Consider the following 23804-nt stretch of genomic DNA (forward strand, 5'->3'; position numbering starts at 1 on the left):
TGTAGATAGTCTATTTTCAAATAGCCAAAGTATAAAGCTGAAGTGGTTGATGTACATTTTGTAATAGCCTAATCAGAATCTACAAAGCAATAGTAATTTAAGTTTTCAAATAATTGTAGTGAGTAAAAAGTACAATATTTTTCAATGAGATGTAGTGGAGTAGAAGTACAAATGATTTAAAAAATGGAAATACAGTACGTACTCAAGTACCTCAAAATTGTACTTAAGTACAGTACCTGAGTACTTTCCAAGTACTTAGTTACTTTCCAACACGGCATACTACATATCAAAGAAAGCATCAAGTCTGAAGCTTTTGACACCTCCATGTTAGTGCAAATCAGTCTGTAACCATAATCTCCTGGGCTTCCTGTAAACTGGTGGCAGCTTAGCTCGAAGTGAAAACTATATGTGTCAAAAGTATGCCCTCTGGTGGATAAAACAAAACAAGCACAAGTTACAAGAATTGACCGTTTATTGCATAAAATAGAATGTTAACATGATGGTAACATTACAAATATCTGTCAACAAAATTGGATAAATTATGAAAATAAATATTTATGTGCAACTACACGTACAGACAGACTGAGAGTATACATCTATAGAACAGACAGCTAACTCTTACCATGCTACGCTATTCATGACAAAACAATGTGGCACCCTGTTCAGTCAATAATTGTTAATTATGAAATGTATTGTATGAAATGTTCATGATTTTATTATATGAACAGCTTATCCAGTGACTGCCATTCCAAAGGAAAACACTATACTGTATTTCTTAATTGCTGGGACAGAAGCTTTCCAATTAGCTGTTTGGGACTTCCTATCTCATAATAAAGGACACTCTTGACTCTTGCAACAGTCAGTGTTATGTATTACATGATAGCACATACTGTATATTGCAGGCATGCAAACAGCCCCAAGGTGAAAAAGGTGACAACATGTTGTTTTCTTTCGGGTCAGGTGTCACACTATTGCCCTATTTGGGTTCAAAAAGGTGACTGTAGCTGAAAAGTGAGACTTTTGCATGTCTGATATTGTGACAATGTAGCATTGTAGCTAGACTAGACTATCATCACTTAATCACAAATGCATAACTTGCCATTTCATAGGTTGCATATGATTTTGCATCACAGGAATAAACCACTCTGAACAGGTGGGTTATCAATACAAATTCTAATTGACCTGCAATACAACAGAAGTATATTGTTGGCCAATACAACCACTTCCTCGACATTGTCAAAAAATATATCAGAACAGTTGAAATTGCAAATGTATCAACACCTTAATTCATCGTTAACATTTTGGTTGTGCTTTGCTTAAGAAAATACTTCATTTGGCTGAATAAAATACTTCTATTAATTACAAAAAACTAATTGTGTCCCATAAACTTCCATGTGTATTCAAATTGCGGTGTGAATTTCCAGAAAGCTCTTGAGAATAGGGCATTATTTCATCCACCCCCAGCAGTAGGATTGCTTTAAGAAAAAAGCTTCCTGCAGTCTTTGTGAAAAATGTTAAGATGATGTGAAATGTCCTATACAGTTTAGATAGAGATCCTTCACCGTTCCTTTTCAAAGTCTACATGATTAAACAGTGAAAAGTGTGAAGCTAATTAACACTGATTATTTAAATGGTGGTGGTTGGGTCATAAAATCTAATCCTTCCCATAGTTCTACTCCATCCATAGGGCTGGGTAATAATGACAAAATGAATCATAACCAAAATTCCATGTCAATATTGTATCGCTATATCGCCCAGCTCTTTTAAGTCATGTCAGAAAGGGACACAATGCGCCTTCATTTACCTTTACAATTCATCATCCCCTTTGATTAAGGCTTTTTGCAGTTAACAGATTTACTATCTGGAGGAAAATATACAGACTAAAATACTAAGTCTAGACCAAAAGGTATCAAAAGTTATTATCTTGAAGAATTTTACCAATTATTTGGTTTAGTAAACAGTATTTCATGGATGTCTGTCTGTTCAACATTATTGCTGTTGTACTTTGTTTTAGCCTAAAACTTTGAGCAATGTCCCAATTAGAGTAATGTTTTGAGTTTAAAACAAAACAAATGTGCTAAATATGTCTTCATTATGTCCCATTATTTTCCTTGAGAACTCAATTATATTGCACTCACTATCACATATATTGACAAGAAATGTATATACGACCAATTCATTTAATGTAAATAACTTTCTGTTCACATTCTGTTCGCCTAACTTTTTTGGCTACTCTTAAAAGGTACCTGTACATTCCAGACGATAATGCAGATGACATGTTTGCATAATACAACATTTCCTTTGCAAATGAAAGTATGTTAGATCATGAGAAAATGTTAAATACATATAGAATTGTATATACATTTATAAAAAAAATAATAGCCTCAATTGTCACACTGGCATGCTGGAAATCAAACATGGCACAACTTCAAGAAGAAGCCTATTGTTTATATTTTGGGCAATGTAAAAAGGTACTCAAAATACATAAGGCTTTAAGCCTTCATGAATTGCCTTCTGGGTGTGTTCAAGAAAGAAAAAAACACTGCCTATAACACTTTTTCTCCTGAAAATCAAAGACACGACATCCTCCACCCCAGCGGGTAGGATACGGGACATATCACAACCTCGTCCAGGAGCTCCGTCTGCTCATTTTAAAGCAAGGCTTGAGTCAGTAATCTTGAGAAACAATTTATCGTGATTGGTTAGCTGACAAAAAGCAGCCCACGTCATATAAACAGTTCTCAACTTTTGATAATGCTCCGCTCTGCCAAAATATGCACAGTGACCAGCGCCTTTTGGTCATTTCTCATAGATTTAAATGTAAAAAAAGTGGTGCCGTTTTTGTTTCTTCTAAAAAAGGACAGTGTGACTATGCTCTACAATACTGTATAAACCACTTAAATAGCAGCTTGCTGACAAAATACTATAGCACTGTGAGACTGGTTAAGCAATAAGGCTTTGGAAGTTTGACGCATAATGCAATACTCACAGTTAGTGTCTCCAGTGCCTAAATGCACACATCACAATAACAAGAGAGCATCTATAAAATGCTGGGATTATGTTTATATCACAATATATAACACTGTATAATAAGGTGTTTTGAAGTAAAAAGTTAGCAGGAAACTTTGGAATACATTTTCCCTCTGTTATCTGTGGAACACCTAAATCCATACGTAATACTACTGTATAAACTGAGCACATGATTTATTTCTCCAAAGCATGAGAATTCATTTGGTGTGCTTGAAATAAAAAGATGTGGCAGGTTTCCTGGCTTTGATATTGTGTCACTACAAAATCGTGGTACGTCTTTTGTGCTCCGATAGAATAGTGTAACAAAACTGCAGCCAAGTAGGGAAAGGGAAAGGCTTAATGTAGGCCAAAGGGTGGGTTACTGTCATGATCCTAACTCAAGATCACCGGCCGACTCAGACCAACTTGCAGACATAATGTTACTAGTCTGCAGTTGATGTTAGGATGCATCCTTGTGAGACATTCTGGAGTCCAACTGGCAGAAAAATAGGATTAGCCCAAAATTAAGTCACCTTGACAGCAGACTTCTTGTGGACACAGAGTAAGGTAATGTAGGGTACGCCGATAAAGGCCCATTTCTCACTAGGCCAGAACATGATGACAGGTCCTCGCTCTGGTGCCTCGGTCGCCACGTCAAAGTATGCAAAGCACACACAACCCAAGTAGGAAGCCAGGCAAATGAGGATGTGCCTTTCGGAGGAAGAGAGTAAAAGAATAAAAACATCATTTATACTTACAGTATCAGTATCCTCACACAAAATGACAGATCTTCAACTAAAAGTAGTATTGGTATGAGTACCAGGGAAATGGCCTAAGCCAATACCTATGTATTTGCTGGTGCAGGGTAGTAAATATGCAGTGAAAGATTAATAACAGAACATGCCTAACTGCAGAATTATTTTTACTTATTGTTTAATACCTTTCACAGATGTACATGAACTACAGTACACAAACACTCAGCGATAGAAAACACAATGTATTGTTTTGTTTAGTTGCCTCCAACCTACCAAGCACAATGTAAGTAGGGAAAGTTGACAGAGGACCACATTTCACAGAATATCCTATCGCTGATCCAGCAGAGAAGTGCCAGACCCCACCAAAACCCTGAGATCAATCCCAGTTTGAAGACACGTGGGTTCTCACACCTGCAAACACAAACAGAATACTTACAAATGCACGCATACGGCTGTGCAGAGAAGCCTTAATGAAAGAATGGCCAAAAGTCATACTGTAAATCTGTCACTCACACTTTCATACACAGCATTTATTATTATCATCATCATGAAAATGTATAAATCAAATTGGCAAAACACTAACTACTCCCTGGCAAAAACAAAACCTCTACAGTCAAAAACACAAGTAAGACTTGCATTGCCATCTGCAAGATGAGTAATGAACAGCAGAGCTACATGTAATAGCAGCCATGCATGTGTAAACAATGTTATGAAACCTATCAGATGGTTCTTTTTTTTTACTTAAGAGAGCAGTGCATATAGATTGGCCTTGGAAATAAGTTTCATGTGGAGAATGAGTGGAAACATCTGAGGTCCTATTACCCTTTGTCTCTCTCTTGCATAGACTCTTCTTCAGCACTTTTCTTAAAATTGTACCAAAGGGGGATATGGGCCTAAACCCCCTAGTCAGGGCGAGTGCTGTGCTAAGAAAATTCTACATGTGTTCAGACCATTTTAAGATCTCTTTTTCCATTATTACACTCCTTTTTATACTGCCCCTTTGTGGGCCAAGTTTCAAAAGGCAAGCATGCATGAGTTTCAGGTTGCCTATAATGACTTTACATAAGTAGTAAAAGAAGAAAAGGTAGAGCTTTATTAATCCTGTGGGGGAAATTCGGTATTCAGCTTCACCCAGCTGATGGCTGCTCTGATGGTCATTGTGATGAGTGCTCGGAGGGGGGCGGGGGGGCTGTTATGGGTTATGTGTCTTGCTCGAAGGGCAAAACGGTGGCTTTCTGATAACTTGGTGGCCTCTCTACCCACTAAGCTACAGCTGCCCAGCCAGCAGCCTGTGAAAAACCCAGGTGGTATTAGTGCAAGCAGCTTGTTTCGTAATGAACACATTCCAGGCTATATTGAGAAATCAAATGTAGAAATGTATTTGTCAACAGAATGATTCTCACATGTTTACCCTATGCCCTTTCTTTTCTATAGTGGAAGCCATGTGATTGATTAACAATCATCTATAATCAAATTCACTCAAGCATCGTAGGGCATTAACGAATAGTGATTTATGGTATTCGAATTATTCGACCCAAAAGTATTCGAATAGTCGATTATTTGGTTTGATTATAAAAAAAAAATTTTTTTTTTTTTTTTTTTTCAATGGCATTGATGACTTGACTCAAGGAATGCGAGTTGACGTCACACCAGAACTCACAGCTGCGTGTCTGCTCTAGAAAAGCCACTTTTAAAAAAACAATCTTAAAAAAAATAATAATCGAATAGTGGTTTGATAGTCGAATAGTCGGTTTGATATTCGAATATTCTGTGAATGCCCTAAAGCATCGAGATAAAGAATACTGCAGAAATAAATCTTATAGTGGTGCCTCCATCCAACAAGAGTGACATGTGCTAATCCAAAGTGTTGATCATCTATTCTTAGTCTTGTCCTCAGGCATACCAGTCAAGTATGTGTAATGTATCACAAGCAGATAAGGACGTGGAAACAAAACATTGTATACTCTATTGACCGTATAGAACTAGTATAACATTGTCACAAACAAATTGATACATTAATTTAACACATGATGTTTGATGGAAATGTTCCTAGATTGTGGGGTATTAACTGGAATGAACCCATGTACAGCACAGCGTGCATGGTTAAGTGAAACAAGTCAATTAGTGTGTGGTAGCAAGCTGTCTGGATCTGGCTAAATATACCCAGAGAAAAAAAGAACACATTCTGCCACTACACAATCAGCAAGAGGAAATACAAAAATAGAGACATGAAGGGCAAATAATACATCTTTGAGGAAGGACAAAGACTAGCAGAGTATATAACATTAGCATATTAGGTGTCACTTTACAAAGGCCATGTTAACAAGGAAAGAACAGAGCTACAAAAATAATTTCTACCATTTGAAATGGTGGGCACATACTTTTATATTTATATATATATATTTTACAATAGGCTAGAAGAAATAATTGAAAAATAAAATGCAATTTTACAAATTGGATAATTTTTGTCTGTGAAATATTTAATGATGAACTTCAGGTCATTCTTTTCTGGACGGATAGGACTGTAGAAAGGCACTGATCATGTGTGTTCTTTAAGCATAGGAGTACAGTATATAGGAAATAGGAAATGGCACTATGGTTACTCCCCGCAGAGATAGTGGAAAGAGTAAACCATTTGAGGTAGAGATACTGTAACATAATGAAAGGCCAGCCCAGTCTATCCGGGGTGGAGCAATGTGGTGAAGATTCTTTCACACCAGGGAATGAAAAGGAAGATGCACTGTAACCTCAGGGAAGCACAGCAAGATGCAGGGCACAGATTAATGGGAGGTCTGTAATTCTTATAGAGCTTTATAAAAGGCAAGCTTTGCCATGTACACATTTGATCTCTGCATTTAACCTGTCCTGTTAGGAGCAGTGGGCAGCTATTGAACAGCACCCGGGTATCATTTAGGGGTTCAGTCTTGCTCAAGTACACTTCAATATACCAGGCAGGTGGTGTCAGGATCGAACCGGGAGACTTCCGATTCCAAGTCTTGAACCACTACTGCCCAAATAGTCAGCCATATATACTGTAATTCACTATTGACAATCAAATGCAGGACAATCCCTAAACTGTGAGAATTGATACTAAGAGGGAAAGAGGGATGATAGGCCTGATATTAGGTTTCTACTGTTGACAGTAGAGGGCCTAATGCGATACCCTTCAGCAGAGAGACTTTGACCCGTATAATGACAGGTCTGGTGAGACGTTCTTTTACAGAAAAGTGTGTGTGTTGGGGGAGGGTTTACTCAGATTGATACATAATCTTAAATGTACAGTATAATTTCAAACCAACATCATTTTACTCAGGCTGAGCACATCATCCATGCAAACAACTACAGAGCCAGTATTACTAAAGTAAGAAAGGTGTGTTCATTGTAATGGACTGCAAAAGTCATCAAGTCATTAGTGGTATGAGCAAAGGCCAGTGACCCTGCAGCCTTCCCTCTGTAAATACTAGCAGCCAAACACAGTCTATGGGCAGTAGTCCATCATCAGCCAAGGCGACAGGAACTCTCGCCCACTTAGCAGAACAAAAACAAGCTGCTAATAAAGATGACCAGTAATGCCATTATGTCACGCGAGTTATGTCAAGAATTACATGCAGGTTGAACAATGGCTAAATGAGGGCTACAAAGTTGAAAGAGGTGAATCGGGGATGTGGGAAACGGAAAAAACAGACTACCCCCCCCCCCCCCCCCAAGTTCCAAGTTGCTGTAACACAGGCCAGCACATTAAAGAAACAAAGTACACTCGGAAGGATGACAACACGCATACCGTGTATGTCCGTACGCGCACATACACGCACACAGAAATACACTCGTCAAAAAAACATGAATGACCCTGTGTTCTTATAACTCATTCTTTCACACAAGTCAAAACAAAACTGGCTAGCAAAAGGACAGAGGTATGCTGTGGCAGTGAGTACAATAGGTCAAAAGTGGCGCATGCCTAGATTCTCATCTTGACATTGAGTAATTGTTAGTGCACTGTAACACAGAAGCCTGACAATTGCCTCATAAGAGGGAATAAGGTTTGCGCAAACAGACAAACAACTTTCTCATTGTATTGACTCAAACTAATATACAAATTTTTCAGGGAGGGGGGTCCCCAGATGGCTGCTCAGATGGCTTTTGATGAGCACCCAAGGGGGGAGCCAATAGGGGTTAATTGTCTTGCTCAGGGACACTTTGACATGTACTTTGACTGGGTGAGTTTGTTACTTGTTTTCTATGCTTCCATTAAGATAACAGACACAATATACTAACCTTTTGAGCTCAGTAATGAGCAGTGCAGTGCAAGGGATGCCCAGGGTCATTAGTGACAATGAGTTGATGACTGGTTTAACGAAGGCCAACCCAGTGGTGATCCCTGACAAGATGGCAATGACCACTTTGAACCGTGACCTGGATTTGGAAAAGCAACTTAAGTTACAGCACTTTGATGAACACATTCAATGAATGAAGACAATGAACTCTTGCCATTAACAACTTATGGTGTACAACAAAAATGGCCAATCTACAAGCTCACAACAAGTTGCACCAGCCTGTTTTTGTGCTATATTGACCCCCCCCCCCCCCCCGCCCAAAATTTCACATGGAGATTTGCCCAAAATAAGGACGCCAGGTACTTGAAAGTTATGATTTTGATAGATATACTGTTATACTTTACTCTATATAGAAGAACAAAATAACAATATTGAACTTGGAAGGACAGCTTGAGGTGAGGGTGCAGGCATACTGGCTTTATGACAAAGGAAAGGAGAAGTCAAGACATGTGATGTGGCTTTTACTGGTGTCAGCTATCTTGACCAGACCTATAATTAAACTGGACAGCCATACCAGTGTACACACAACATTATATAGTGACCAACAGTAAACTCTGAGACTAACTTGGCTCAGTGTGTGTAGGAAACATTTCTTAGCGAAACATTCAAAGGAGAAGTTTGTTTCACCATGAAATTGATTTAACTGCAATGGGATATGTTATAGTTATAAATAACAGTGGCATCTTTTGTTTGTTCTGAAAAAAGAAAGTGCATTATTTCATGAAACATCACAAGACCTTCACCTCTTAGTTAATTTGTACATTAGCCTTCCATTGAGCATAGATATTTTAGTACAGGTAATTAGCTTTACCAGGAAGACATTAAGATGTGCAAGACTGCAAAGGCAATCCTTTTGTACCATGTAACTTACCGATCCTTCCTGAACATCCTGGGTAGGTACCTCTTGGGGAACCACATGCCAATGGCACACATGAGTACCCACAGGATGGCCAACTCATCCAGCATCTGACCAAGAAAGCTGAGTGTAGCATGAAAATATGTAGAACCAATACCTAGGGAAAGAGCAAACAAAATATTACAAAACATACAGCAAAGGATGCTAAACAAACTTAATTTCAAGTGAATAACATAAAAACCCAAGCCTTTGTGAAATTAACTTGATCTGATCAGAACTATGTTTAGAAAATGTGTTTAACCAAAGTGTTCGACAAATATATATCATTATAGGGGTCCAGAAGCATGTAAAATGTGCAATAAACAGTTTCACTTCTGAAGCCCATGATTTGGCTTATGAAATATGTATGTATATATAAATAATTCTATATCTTTATTTCTTAAGTTAAAAGTGTGCATAATGGAGTTTCATAAGGTTCACAAAATAAAAGCTAAAACTATTTTGGTGAGTATAAATTAATATTTTTAAATTGTATGCCGAATGTCATAGTCACTGTTCTTCCTTGTTTTTAGTTATCAGGGTCTAACAGACCTTCTATTATCGGCCTGATCTGTTTTCATAGGAGGCACTACAGGCGATTGGCATAGTTCTCATCCAGGGTGATTGCTGCCTCAAGTCATGACAACCTTTCAGCCCACTGAGACATTATTGGCAGACAGACTTGAAATAAAATAAAAATACAGAACATTATTGGTAGCTATTTGACTGCCCAGTGGCCGCCTGGGTGGGCTTGGGTAAACAGCTGCAATGTTCCTACTAACTAGAACATACAACTAATGTCCTATTCAGAGGTCATCCTAGGTCCAGAGACTCTAGTGAGGGAAGGAATGTGACCCTACATGGCTTTATTATATTTATGTCCCAACAACTATGTCAATGAACCTCGCGCATAAAACATGTCTGCCTGTTAATGGTGCAATTGAGACCATTATCTCATCATAAAGAGCACACATTTCTGGTTCAGTGCTAGATGTTTGAAATGTGGACAGCCAACTGAGAACAACACTGTGTAAAGAAGGCCAGGGACTTTATTCTGTAATAGCAGCTGTTTGGCAGTAGCCCAAATACATATTTCAGCATCAACGCTGGTCACTGGAGTGTTATACTTTTCTTACTTTAGTAATACTGGCTCTGTAGTTGTTTGCATGGATGATGTGCCCAGGTTTTGATATGTGACTGCTCTCAAAATGAGTGTATAAATCAATCAACAATTACAATTACATAATCAAGAATTGATTGACAATGTGCAGTTAGCCGGAATTAACTGTCAGTTAGAGGTGTAACGATATACTAACTGCATCAAAAAATTGATTTTAATTTTCAACGATCTACTGTATCGATATGCAAACAGGCAGCAGAATATTGTATCGTTTGACTTTGTATCGTATCAGTAACTGTCAGTTGATTACCTAAGAATGTCAGCAACTGTGTTAGATAAGCTTATTATTTACTCTACACTAGACTAGTATCTGACTTGACTTCCCATTAAGGTCACCTCTCAGGAACAGAGGTTGTGGGAGTTGTCTCATGACAGTTTCCTTATCTTTGCTGACAGGGCAAGTAGTGTTTTCAATATCATTGAGATGGACAAAACACTTCCATCACCCACAAGGACTCCTAGGCCACTGACATAAAGTAACACCAGGATTCAAGAAGTAGCCTAAGTGTGTCCCAACTAAAATAGGCTGGTTTTGTCAACATTTACAGTAACAGAATCAGTCTAATTGTATGTTATTTCTAACAGTCTAATAGAACATTTGCAAAGTTAAAATAAAATAAATAAATAAATATATATATAAATATAAATAATAATACAAAAGCAGCACATAAGGAGATATATACCATAAGCAAAGCAACTTACCAACCACAACTAGCAGGCTCCATATTAGATATATCCCACTGTTGAAATGTGTTGCATATTGGCGGAACAAGCACATTAATATAGGTGGTAAAACGAAAAACAAAATGTTGCTGATCTGAAATGATAAATAAAAGAGAAAGAAATATGAGCCAAAATGTTAAGTGGAGTTGACCAAGCAAATGATATGCTTCCCAAAAGTGCAATAAATAATGTCAGTGTTCTATAGCAGGGGTCTCAAAACATTTTTTTACATTAACAACTTGAACCCTAGCATCCCTATTCTGAAGAGACCTTTAGCCAAAAATGGCAGATCTACAAGCTCACAACGCCTCGCCCTGCTAGGCAAAGAGGTTTGGTGTAGAGGGAAAAAGGAGCAGACCAAGTACAGAGTGAAAGGTTATACTAACCTCAATACTAAGTATTGTGGTTTTCATTGGTTAAATGTCTGAAAATACATATTATTATATTATAAATGAATCCAACACACACACACACTGATGACAGTGCTGTCCAACAAGTCTATCTATACAATCTATGAAAAGTTTAACACAATTTTATACAAATGTAGTGGGGGTCCCCGTTTCATCTCGCTCTGCAGCTAAGGGGTCCTTGGCCTGAAAAACGTTGAAGACCCCTGTTCTATAGAATATGAGCCCTTAGGCTTAGGCAATAGGAAGATCTGAAAGCAACCCGAAAATAGCTGTTAACCCTGAACAGGAAACAAAATTGCATCCTCTCAGTCATCTTAAATAACCCGGAGACGGAGACACATCTGTCTTGCTTAAAATAACTACCATATCTAAGTTGGGGTTAGGGTTCTTAAAAAATTAAGAAAGCATACATTCATTTCATAACCGCATAAAGAAGAACCGCCATCAAATTTCAAATTTAGCAACGCATATGTGACAGACAGCAAAACAAAATTGTGTTGTGCAAAAACAACACAAACAAAAACGCATTTAAAGGGGTAAAGACAAAAAAAAACAAAAACAGTGATCACCAATTTTTCAATCTTCGATGTACACATGGACCCCTATGGAAACAAGCCTTAGTAAAGTGCTTTCTTTGGGTTTAACCCTTTTAGCATCTTTTTGTATAGAACTAGTACTTTCTGTGCTTTTCGTGCAAACTGCTAAGTATTCAATCAATCAATCAAACCACCACCAACCGTGTTGTAAAACTCAGCGATGCTGGGGTAGATGAGGTAGTTGCCTTCGCACCAGTCCACATCGGAGCTACCCGCCTGCAACTGGTCCCAGAAAATAACATCGACCTTACTCATGTCTGGACTAGTTCAGTTCTATGTGTGACAGCACACTGTGAACAGGACACCAGGCACCAGAAGACACACAGTCACTGTTACATGGAAGAAGAAGAAGGAGAACAACACTGGCGTGTTTTTCTCAGAGACGGCTGCTGCTGCCTGGAGGAGAAGATATCAGACGCGATGCCTTTTGTTAATCTGACGATGCGAAAACATAGCGAACACAACACAGTGGCATTGCAGACCACCGCTACTGCCATAATCCATCAGCTGGGTGGTCGTGACGATCAGTCCCCTATATACTCTCTGTGTGACAGCCAGCCCAGGAGGGACAGACAGTCGCTCGTTGTGATCGTGCCAGTGTTGCCAGATTGTGCGAGAGGAATAAGCAACCAGGTCTATGAAAACAAGCCCAAAAGAATTAAGTGAGACCCTTGCCCTTTAAAAAATGTACATTGACTATTTTCAAAAATAATCTTCGAAAAATAGTGCAAAATGTGGAATATTTTTGAAACATGATTCTAACAACGCAATCCATAAATCTGGTATGGGTGTCCCTGGAACAAAATATTTCCAGATCTGGAGTGTGGGGGGGTCCGCACTCCGTCTTGACATGAAATATATTTGAGAACCACTAGTTTCAACCATAATAAAAAAGACAACAACTTTGGAAACAAGCCCAAATAAGCAACTAACTACACTTAAGAAACAAGCCCCAAAAACCGCAACTACTAATATTTACAAGCAACTTTACAGAAAAAGAAGCCCGTTGATTGATTGATTGATTGAATACTTTATTTAGAAAGACATGGTAAAAGTACATGGAAGTACAAAAAGCCCAAAGTCGCTTATAATAAGCAGACATGGCAACACTGGATCCTGCCTGCTGGCACCCTTGTCACCAGCGCAGGCGCACTTGTGGCCAGTGTTGCCTGATTTTGCGAGAGAAATAAGCAACCAGGTCTAGTATGAACACAATCCCAAAAGAAGCGACTAGGCTACGGCTATTTGAAAATAGCAGATCTAAAAGCTCACAACGTGGCGCGATGCGACACGTTGTGAGCTATAGGCCAAAAATGAAATCTTGAAAAAAGGTGTCATTTTGTAATTTGTTTGAGACATTTTTACGCCTGGCACAAAATACTTTCAGATGTCCACGAACAAATACATCTTAATGTAGGTTCGGGTCCTTGCCATGAAAATGTTTGAGAACTATTGGTTTAAACAACATTGGAAAACAAGGCCAAAATAAGCAACTACACTTTAGAAACAAGCCAAAAAACCTTAACCCCGGCCCAAAGCACCAATTTACAAGCAACTTTACAGAAAAACAAGCCCAAAGTCGCGTATAATAAGTGAACATGGCAACACTGCTTGTGGCGTTTTAAAAAATATACGATTTGTACTTACTCGTAAGTCGGTGTCGCGTGCGCCAAGAAGATCAGATCTCACAAGCTCACATCGCGTCGCATTCCTCGATGCGTCGTGAGCTTGCAGATCTGCTATTTTTTATGGCGCAACACGACCATAGACTGTAAAGGACACGACCGATGACGCGCCCGGCTTTGCTGAGTTATAACGGGAGTGTCCCGTAACGGGACAAAGCCAGTGTTCTTTTCTTAACTCGTCAAATTATTATATAGCTATGATTTATTCACAGATAACTCTGGAAATCACCATTGCGTTTTGATAATAACGTATAAAATATCATAATATCAGGACTACACTTTTTCTTTAAGTATTATATCTGTGTTTTTTTTGTGTTTTTTTAATATCTGTGTTGTTATTCATGTCTTCACTGTTCAGCCTGATTCAGTGCCCTTTTTGCTTTTAATGTTGTTTTATGCTTTTACTTGTTTTCCTGTTTTGCTTTATTGTTAAATTATTTTAGCTTTTTCTGTAAAGCACTTTGAGCTGCATTTCATGTCATGAAAGGTGCTATAAAAATAAAGTTTATTATTATTATTGTAAAAAATAAACATGGAAGCTATGTGGTAAAGATAAGGCCAGTGCCCTGACCATATATCTCTTATTCTCTTCTTGGCCAAAGAAAATGATGAAGAAAAGTACATATGTTACATAATGTTTTAGCCTATGTGAGGAACGGCAACAGCTGTTTTCAGTGGTGTAAAATAACACAACAAGTACATTTACTCAAGTACTTGCTTCAGCACAATTTTGAGGTATTTTTATTATTATTTCCAGTTTTCAGTACTTTTATTTCTACCCCACTACATCTCAGAAGCAAATATTGTACTTTTACTCTACTACAATTATTTGAAAACTTTAGTTACTAGTTACTTTGTAGATTTGTATTATTATTACAAAACATTTCGGCCATTTGAAAATAGCCGATCTACAAGCTCACAATGCGTCACGATGCGAAAAGATTTTTAAACATTTGAAAACTTATGAAATGGGACATTCTGCATAATGAGTAATTTATACTTTTGGTACTTTAAGTTGTTGATGCCAATACTTTTGTACTTTTACTCAAGTAGATTTAGAATTCCGGACTTTTACTTGTAACAGTCCGTATTCTACATTGCAGTATTGATACTCTTACTTAAGTAAGAAATGTGAGTACTTTTTCCACCACTGGACAGAACAGAGCTTGTAGGCAAAGCAGTGCTGAAATATCTTCACTCTATTGGACTATGTGAAAATATAAGCGCTATCGGCCTGTGGAGGGCAGCACTATGATTCAGCGTACAGCCTGCCGGAAACCGATAGAAGAAGAAGAAGCCTATGTGACGCAACGAAGGCGGATATCCGGTCTCTTTTTCGTGGCCTCTCGTTGGGCGGTTTAGCAAAATGAAGGTACAAACTTTGACTACAATATTTGTCTTTATATTTTCACTTTGTCTATAAAATAACTCCACATGATTGAAGCCATGACTCTGAATGTTATATATTTGTATTCTATTTTGTGAAACATGGCTCCACCACTTAGGATGTTTGTTGATTATATACACGGAGCTAGCACGATCCATAATGTTGAAAGGCAATGGAAAGATGGCTGCCTACTATCAGTGCATCAATGTGCACCCAAGAAGAGAAGTTTCAAATAACATTAAGACTTTCATTTGCCTACGTGTTAATGCTATATGGTGGTTTATGTCCAAACTATGTGTCGAACCGTACTAGTTTAGTAAAGTGGCTACTACTACTTAGCTTAGCAGAGGTAGCCGACCAACCTTACCGGTTACGGACGCTTGCGTGTGTGTGCTCCCAGTGTGTGTGCTCCCAGTTCACGCTAACTTAAGGATTTTCACCTACCTGTAATCATCTTGCTAGTGTTGTTAATTGTAGCAGCTTCATGTCAACATTTCAGAGAATTCTGCCAAGAAGCTAGTATGCAGATCTGGCCTGCTTGTATACATATACAATACTATTTGAGGTATTAACTTAACTGGAGAGTTCTAGAGTCAAGAGGGTTCCTTTGTTACCACACATAATCAATTGTTGGTCGCTTTGTGTTTGTCCCACAGCTGAACATATCGTTCCCGGCCACTGGCTGTCAGAAGCTGATAGAAGTGGACGATGAAAGGAAGCTGCGTACTTTCTACGAGAAGCGCATGGCCACTGAGGTGCCCGCCGACCCCCTGGGTGATGAGTGGAAGGTAGGAAAAGTTTGAAAGGAATATCCGCATGCCACTGTATGCTGTAAAGATTTAGTATTACTATGAGTGGTGTATGACTTGCATGTCATCTATTGCACACCAGCAGACCCTTTCACTGCCCTGTAGTTGTAAAGGGGGGATAGTGTGTTGCTATAGTAACTGTGGAGCTGCTCTACCAGATGCAACCTGACATAACCGTGTCTGAGTTGAACTGCATTGCTCTCTCAATCAGTACATGTTAACTCCCAGCTTGGGTAACATTAAATCTAGTTAATGACTTGATGCAGGACATGCATTGCCTAACTCCAAAGTATCTTATCTTATTCATATGTACATTTGTTAATATACTTATGCAATGTCAGACACATTAAATGCTGTACAGTGACATGTTCATGTCATCTGCTCCTGCAGGGCTATGTGGTGCGCATCAGTGGAGGCAATGACAAACAGGGCTTCCCAATGAAGCAGGGGGTGTTGACCCATGGTCGTGTGCGCCTGCTGCTCAGCAAGGGCCACTCCTGCTTCCGCCCTCGCAGGACTGGCGAGCGCAAGCGCAAGTCTGTCCGTGGATGCATTGTTGATGCCAACCTCAGCGTTCTCAACTTGGTCATCGTCAAGAAAGGTAATTTTTATTTAATCGAACAGGAGCAACAGATGATTTGGACCTCTGTGTCCGCTGTGGGGAAACAAAACATCTGTCAACTGCAGCAGAATCTTCTGCCTATTTCAGTGGTTGAGACAAACAAATGTTTGCCCCATCAGCCAGGGCAATAATTAAAATAAAAAGATCGGGCATGTTGGGTTTGCTTTTTATTTTAATGTTTTTAGAGACTGGGAAGCAACCTTGTTTTTTTTTCTCTAGTCACGTATGTAATCTATCCATAAACACAGCGTTTTGCTGTCTCTTTTAGCCACCATGATCCCAAAACCTAATGTACACTTACTTTTATGTTTGCCATGCCTTAACTCTTTGACTGCCAGAGTATTTTCATAAAGTACTCCCCCATTGCCAGCAATTTTTGTGTTTTTTTTATTTTTATATTTTGAAAATTTTCATGAAAATAATTGTTCAGACTGTTTTTTAAAGACGCCGCACAAATCCGCCACCAGAGAGCAGCACATGATAGCTTGATCAGCTCCTGGTGTCACTGTTACCCTTCTTGGGCGATTAGACAGGGAAAACCATGAAAACGGATGTGACGTCCTCCCAGATTGTTTTGATCGTCAGAATTACGTTGTGATACACGACGGCGATGACTGATCGTCACCCAGACCATAGATTATAGAAGAGAAGCTGTCCGTTTGTCCGTCATACCGTGTGAAAAACCGTTTGTTTACCTATTTTGGACGAAATGACCGGGGGAAAATAATCAAAAACCGGAAACGGAACCCAGGACATGAAACCGGATGCAGATATGGGTGAAGTAAGTGGAACTCGAGAATAACATTGAATTTTAAGCAGCATAGCGCGATCAGAGATTAAACAATGAACGCAAATCCAACGCGTCTAACGCGTCAATGGCGTGGGTGGATTAAGTAGTTATTGACGCGTTTTCGAGTCAATGGCGTTTATAGAGTTAAGATAAAATTAAATTCAAATGGCATCTATTTTGCTTAATGATTACACACATGTTGATCTATTGGTTTTCATGGTGCTAGAGAACTTCATCAATTCAAGGGTAGCTTAACAGCGTTAGTTTGATTTCGCTTTAAAAAGTTAAAAAAAAGTAGAAATTAGCAGACATGAGGAGAGCCTCACTGAACACTAAAGTACACAAACACTCACAAGTGTGTGTGTGTGTGTAGGCATGTGTGCACTTGCATGACCCCACTTAGTTTACAATGTCTGCACACCCATGGATGACCAAACTCCTGGTGTCTGTTTTGTAGTAAAACTTAATGTTAACTTTTAAGTAATTGCGATGAACAATTTTGTGGTTTTGGCATTGAACAATGGAACATTTAAATGAAAATTACATTTCGGTTTAGGCTTTGTGAGCAATTTCCACAGGAGCAGATATGACGCATATACAAAAATGACATTAAATAACTTGATAAAACACAAATTGTGGAAATAGCCGATCTACAAGCATCGCACTGCGTTGTGAGCTTGTCGATCGGCTATTGCCGCAACCTTTTTGAAAATATTAGAAAAGTATGGATTTTTTAAACATTCATACAATTATGACAGCATGGCACACCAGCAGACCCTTTGACTGCCCAGTAGTTATAAGGGGGGAAAGTGTGTTGCCAAAGTAACTGTAGAGCTTATACTAGATATGACCTGTTCTTAACCATGGCTGGTTGAACTGCATTTGCTCTCTCAAATACTGTTATATGTGCAAATAACTTTGTTATTTGGAGTTAACATGTGCCTGCAGTCACTCCATGACTTTTTTTAAAGTCCTTACTGTTCATATATGCAACTAGAAAACGTAAATGTACAGCTTTTTTGGTGTATATCATTAAACAGATTAAACATAAAAAAACCGTTTCTAACCTTAATGCCTTGTGCTGGCTTGTCTGCCTCCCAGGTGAGAAGGAAATTCCAGGCCTGACCGACAGCACCGTACCACGTCGCCTGGGTCCCAAGAGGGCCAGCAAGATCCGCAAGCTCTTCAACCTGTCAAAGGAAGACGATGTGAGACAGTATGTCGTTCGGAGACCAGTGACTAAAGAAGGTGAGCTTTGGTACTGTTTTTTTAAGGTGGTGAGATTTGGACAGTTTTCTTTTTGGGCCAGCATACTGGCTACAAATTGTATGCACCTTGTTAATCATAGAGCCAGTACCTATTGTGATTAAAACATTTAAAGCTTTCTTCTTAAATTGGTTCTAAGGAACAATCTCAAAATTCATGTAAGATTTAGTATTACTATGAGTAGTGTATGACTTGTATGTCATCTATTGCACACCAGCAGACCCTTTCACTGCCCTGTAGTTGTAAAGGGGGGATAGTGTGTTGCTATAGTAACTGTGGAGCTGCTCTACCAGATGCAACCTGACATAACCGTGTCTGAGTTGAACTGCATTGCTCTCTCAATCAGTAAATGTTAACTCCCAGCTTGGGTAACATTAAATCTAGTTAATGACTTGATGCAGGAAATGCATTGCCTAACTCCAAAGTATCTCATCTTATTCATATGTACATTTGTTAAAATACTTATGCAATGTCAGACACATTAAATGCTGTGTACAGTGACATGTTCATGTCATCTTTTTGGGCCAGCATACTGGCTACAAATTGTATGCACCTTGTTAATCATAGAGCCAGTACCTATTGTGATTAAAACATTTAAAGCTTTCTTCTTAAATTGGTTCTAAGGAACAATCTAAAAATTCATGATGAGCTAAGACAAATTCTCTGTTTGAAAGACATTGCAAGCCAAGGCCACTGACAATTGGCTGTGTTCTCTTCTTCCATTAGGCAAGAAGCCTAGAACCAAGGCTCCCAAGATCCAGAGGCTGGTGACACCTCGTGTGCTGCAACACAAGAGGCGTCGCATTGCCCTGAAGAGAAGGCGCACCCAGAAAAATAAGGAAGAGGCCTCTGAGTATGCCAAGCTGCTGGCCAAGAGAATGAAGGTATGGGCTTATTCCAGGAGTATTTAGTTGCTGTGCATTAGGTGCTTGTTGAAAATCTCAGTAGGCTGATGCATTTTGTGAGATGATTGAATCTGTTGTGCAGGTAAACTCTGTCAGTCTCAAATGTTTGTCATGAATCACACGACTGTAGGTGTAGTATTAATGGCACATGTATTGCAAAGATTGTAAACTTAACTTGGCACACCAGCAGACCCTTTGACTGCCATGTAGTCAGTAAGGGGGGATAGTGTGTTGCTATAGTAACTGTGGAGCTGCTCTACCAGATGCAACCTGACATAACCGTGTCTGAGTTGAACTGCATTGCTCTCTCAATCAGTAAATGTTAACTCCCAGCTTGGGTAACATTAAATCTAGTTAATGACTTGATTAAGACATGATTACGTCAGGTTACATCTGGTAGAGCAGCTACCAGATGCAACCTGACGTAATCATGTCTTGTTGAACTGCATTGTTCTCTCAGTCTCTTTTACCTTAACATACGAGGCAAGCTTAACGGTTAAATACTTGATGCCATATTTCTGTAAATCTGAGGTCCCACTTTGGGTAACCTTTTGGTAAATATATAGCAAATGGTGTACATTCAACACCATGCAAGGTGAAAAGGCCCTCAAAGTGATACTGTGGCATTTTCATCTTGCATGGTGTTAAGGTTTTCTGATAAAATACATTTGAAACATTTATTATTAGCTATTTATATGCTGTCTAACCCAGGCTTATGTTGTCAGGCTCCATTTGGTATTGTTGTACACTTATCATGCAGACTGTCACTGTAGCCAATTTCGGCTAGCTTTTACTAGTTTCCCGTGCATCCTGGAAAAATTTGTACATATTGTGTATAATCATTGACTGTCCTGCAGCTGTATTTGACCTACACAATGTTTTTGTTTTTACAAACAGGAGGCCAAGGAGAAGCGGCAGGAACAAATTGCCAAGAGGCGCCGCCTTTCTTCCCTGAGGGCATCCACATCCAAGTCCGAGACCAGCCAGAAATAAAAAAAACGTGCTGAAATAAACGAATATGTACTAAATGTTTGCCTCTTGCTTTTTATTCCACTCCTTACATTAGATGTGACTGGAATATAATTCACTTTATTTCATTGAAAAATAGAGATGCTCAAACCAAGATACAAAGCAGTCAGCTTAGGGGTTTACACTTGGTTGCGTGTGGCTTTTGCACACTTATCACTATCTATAAGTACGCAACGCATGGCATCGTGAAGAGTGAGTGATTACCCATGCACAAAGTCAGGCTTGGGGTTTACAAGAGTGTATGAGACAGTTGGAATAGATTTTAGTTAAAAAAAAAAATCCAGTGGTTGTGGAAGAATTGAGGGTAAATTGGAAACTGTTAATGACCGCATTGGTTGCAAGGTCAGTGTATATTTGAGATGTCTTACAGGGTCATAAGTTAAACCAATAACTTGAATGATTCAATTGTTACATTTAGGCCTTTGTAAATGTAGAGTGTTTAATTGTGTGAATAATTCAGTGTTCACAGCAAGGAAATGGTCCATTGGTGAAAAAGGCTGGCACATTTTCCTATCAAGCTGCAATTTTGATACACTAATTCCATTATAGTCAGTTATGTCGCTGGGATGCTGTAATTGACTTACCCAGAAAAATGAATACATTTAACACTAAAGCATAGTTTGAGAATACGTTTGGCATGTATTACAAGGTCTGACAATAGCGTATCTGCAGTTAAATTTGGAAATTTTCAAAACCTATCCAGTCCACATACCATGTTTTTGGATTTGTGAAAGTAACTACACATCAAGCAGTCACTAAGGATACCAGCCAAATGGAATGCATCAACCTTTATTGAATATTTTGCATACAAATGTGCATACAAATGTGTACATTTCAACAACCCAAGCCCCACAATCAGTTTTGCATCTAAACAAACACTAAGATAATTCCAATGTTTCACATTAATCACAAATCTTTACACCCATTGTTAAAAACGGGCCTCTTAACTGGTGGCTTTTTCTTCATTCGACACTTGACCATGGGCTGTGAAGTGCTTTAGGGGAAGGCTGGTGGAAATGTCTCCAAGCCCATTGATGGAGATGTTGTGGATCAAGTAGGTAAAGGCAGTGTCAAGGGAAACTTGGATTCCAACAGGCAGGATTTGATCTGACAAAGGACTGATTAAGTTGTACATCTGTGACAGACTAGAACACACAAAGCGTGTTGATGGAGGTGCTGGGGCAGACTGGAGGCTCCAGGTCGAAGTCACTCCAGTCTGCAGCTTGTGGACTGGAACTGAAGACGTGGACACACTACCCAAGACCTGTTAAGTTTCATACACCCCAGAAATTAGTTACTGTGTGTTATAAATGTGTTCAGCGTCAAAACATGATAATAAAGATATTACAGCTTTGTGAATAGACTGGCATTGCAGTTTACACAGTAAAATCCTCAGTGTTTATATCCATTTGCTTCTCTGAGTACAAAAGTAACCAAATGGACCCAATATCAAAGCAATCACAATAACGCCCCATACCTCTCCTCCAGTTGTTGATTAATGTTTTTGGATTTGTGAAAGCAACTACACATTAGGCAACATTACACATCAGTCACGATAAGGATATAAAACAGCCAAATGGAATGCATCAACCTTTATTGAATATTTTGCATAAAAATGTGTACATTTCAACAACCCAAGCCCCACAATCAGTTTTGCATCTAAACTAACACTAAAATAATTGCAATGTTTCACATTAATCACAAATCTTTACAGCCTTACACCCATTATTAAAAACGGGCATCTTAACCGGTGGCTTTTTCTTCAATCACAAATCTTTACAGCCTTACACCCATTGTTAAAAACGGGCCTCTTAACTGGTGTCTTTTTCTTCATTCGACACTTGATCATGGGCTGTGAAGTGCTTTTAAGGGGAGGGCTGGTGGAAACTGTCTCCACAAGACCCTCCACAAGACCAACTGTCTCCACAAGACCAACTGTCTCCACAAGACCATTGATGGAGATGTAGGTAATCAAGTAGGTAAAGGCAGTGTCAAGGGAAACTTGGATTCCAACAGGCAGGATTTGATCTGACAAAGGACTGATTAAGTTGTACATCTGTGACACATAGACTAGACCCCACAAAGCGTGTTGATGGAGGTGCTGCGGCAGACCCTGGAGGCTCCAGGTCGAAGTCACTCCAGTCAGCAGCTTGTGGACTGGAACTGAAGACGTGGACACACTATCCAAGACCTGTTAAGTAAAGAACAAAGCTGAACCAACAAGTTAAGTTCTATACACCCCAGTTGTGCTAGACTATAAATGTGTTCAGCGTCAAAACATGATAAGATCTATTATTACAGCTTTGTGAATAGACTGACATTGCAGTTTACACAGTAAAATCCTCAGTGTTAATATATCCATTTGCTTCTCTGAGTGTACAAAAGTAACCAAATGGACCCAACATCAAAGCAATCCCAATAACGCCCCATACCTCCTCCTCCAGTTGTTGATTAGAGTGAACATGGTCCTTCCATTGCACCAAGATCCCAAGCCAGTTGTCCTGCAATTAATTACATTTGACTTACTACAGTATGTAAATAAATATAAAAACTTTATATGAACACAGCTCAAAAGTATACATGTGTGGCAAACCCTCACTGTTTGTACAATTCAAGGAACTGTTAAACAAACGTGCTGCATCCATGTCTTGTGTGAATAGATGCAACAAAGTTATTATATGAATTTGCTTCGTGTAAATACATTTTCCCCACTGTTATTTTATTAACCAACAGAATGCTAAATGCGAGTCAATGACGTCTTCTGTGATCTAGATAAGTGGTTCTCAAAGTGGGGTCAGGAGACCCTCAATGGTCCTTAAGGGATTCCAGGGGGTCCCGAGCAAAATGAGTTACTATAGCATTGAATGTCAGTTTAACCACTTTAACCCTAAATACATTGGCTATTATAGCAGCTCTGTTATCAAAAAAATCTTGAACAAATGTGAAAAATGTAGAATATTTTAACAACACATTTTGTAAGCAGGTCCCTGGCACAACATATTTTGAGATGGGGGGGTCCACGGCCAAATACTTTGACATGACAGGTCCTTGCCAGTTTGAGAACCACTGATCTAGTTCACTAGATGACCTGAAGAGGGGGCTGTTCGTAGCTACAGTGGAGTCAGTCAGAACTGCTGTATGGGGCTGAGACATGGACCCTCACAGCACAACAGGAAAGGGCCCTGGATGGAGTCTACACAAGAATGCTACAAAATGGCACTAGGTGTCACATGGACGGACCACATCAGAAATGATGACCTCTACGGGGACCTACTGTACCACGGGTCACAGACAAAGTCGGAGAGAGAAGGATGGGACTGGCAGGGCAATGTGTTAGGCACGCACCTGGAACTAGTGGCAAGCAAACTGACACTACTGGGAGCCAACCCAGGGCAAAGCCAGGAAAGGCAAG

General features: G+C 39.2%; 2 protein-coding genes across 2 annotated transcripts; one reads left to right on the plus strand and one right to left on the minus strand.

Moving 5' to 3' along the window:
* Positions 1–454: 454 nt before the first annotated feature.
* Positions 455–12485, minus strand: acer2 (alkaline ceramidase 2). The gene is made up of 6 exons (XM_080418166.1): positions 12041–12485; positions 10873–10987; positions 8967–9108; positions 8037–8174; positions 4038–4175; positions 455–3720 (listed from the first exon to the last, which is right to left on the minus strand). The coding sequence occupies exons 1-6, from the start codon at positions 12152–12154 to the stop codon at positions 3534–3536; spliced, it is 834 nt and encodes a 277-aa protein (XP_080274292.1). The 5' UTR covers positions 12155–12485; the 3' UTR covers positions 455–3533.
* A 2365-nt stretch (positions 12486–14850) lies between these two features.
* On the plus strand, positions 14851–20391 carry rps6 (ribosomal protein S6). Its single transcript, XM_080418214.1, has 6 exons — positions 14851–14956; positions 15628–15759; positions 16171–16381; positions 18294–18440; positions 19185–19342; positions 20261–20391. The coding sequence occupies exons 1-6, from the start codon at positions 14951–14953 to the stop codon at positions 20354–20356; spliced, it is 750 nt and encodes a 249-aa protein (XP_080274340.1). The 5' UTR covers positions 14851–14950; the 3' UTR covers positions 20357–20391.
* The last annotated feature ends 3413 nt before the right edge of the window (positions 20392–23804 follow it).

Source organism: Gymnoscopelus braueri, assembly GCF_963280865.1.
Source record: "Gymnoscopelus braueri genome assembly, chromosome: 2".
NCBI classification, from domain to species: Eukaryota; Metazoa; Chordata; class Actinopteri; order Myctophiformes; family Myctophidae; genus Gymnoscopelus; species Gymnoscopelus braueri.

Excerpts from the sequence above, each read along its gene's own strand:
- acer2 (XM_080418166.1), bottom strand. The coding sequence starts at position 12,154 with ATGAGTAAGGTCGATGTTATTTTCTGGGACCAGTTGCAGGCGGGTAGC. Across the intron at positions 9,109-10,872 it reads GAGCCTGCTAGTTGTGGTTG|GTATTGGTTCTACATATTTT; the intron begins GTAAGTTGCTTT and ends CTCTTTCCCTAG. Across the intron at positions 4,176-8,036 it reads CTCATTACTGAGCTCAAAAG|GTGTGAGAACCCACGTGTCT; the intron begins GTTAGTATATTG and ends TTGTGTTTGCAG.
- rps6 (XM_080418214.1), top strand. Across the intron at positions 15,760-16,170 it reads CCCTGGGTGATGAGTGGAAG|GGCTATGTGGTGCGCATCAG; the intron begins GTAGGAAAAGTT and ends CTGCTCCTGCAG. Across the intron at positions 19,343-20,260 it reads TGCTGGCCAAGAGAATGAAG|GAGGCCAAGGAGAAGCGGCA; the intron begins GTATGGGCTTAT and ends TTTTACAAACAG.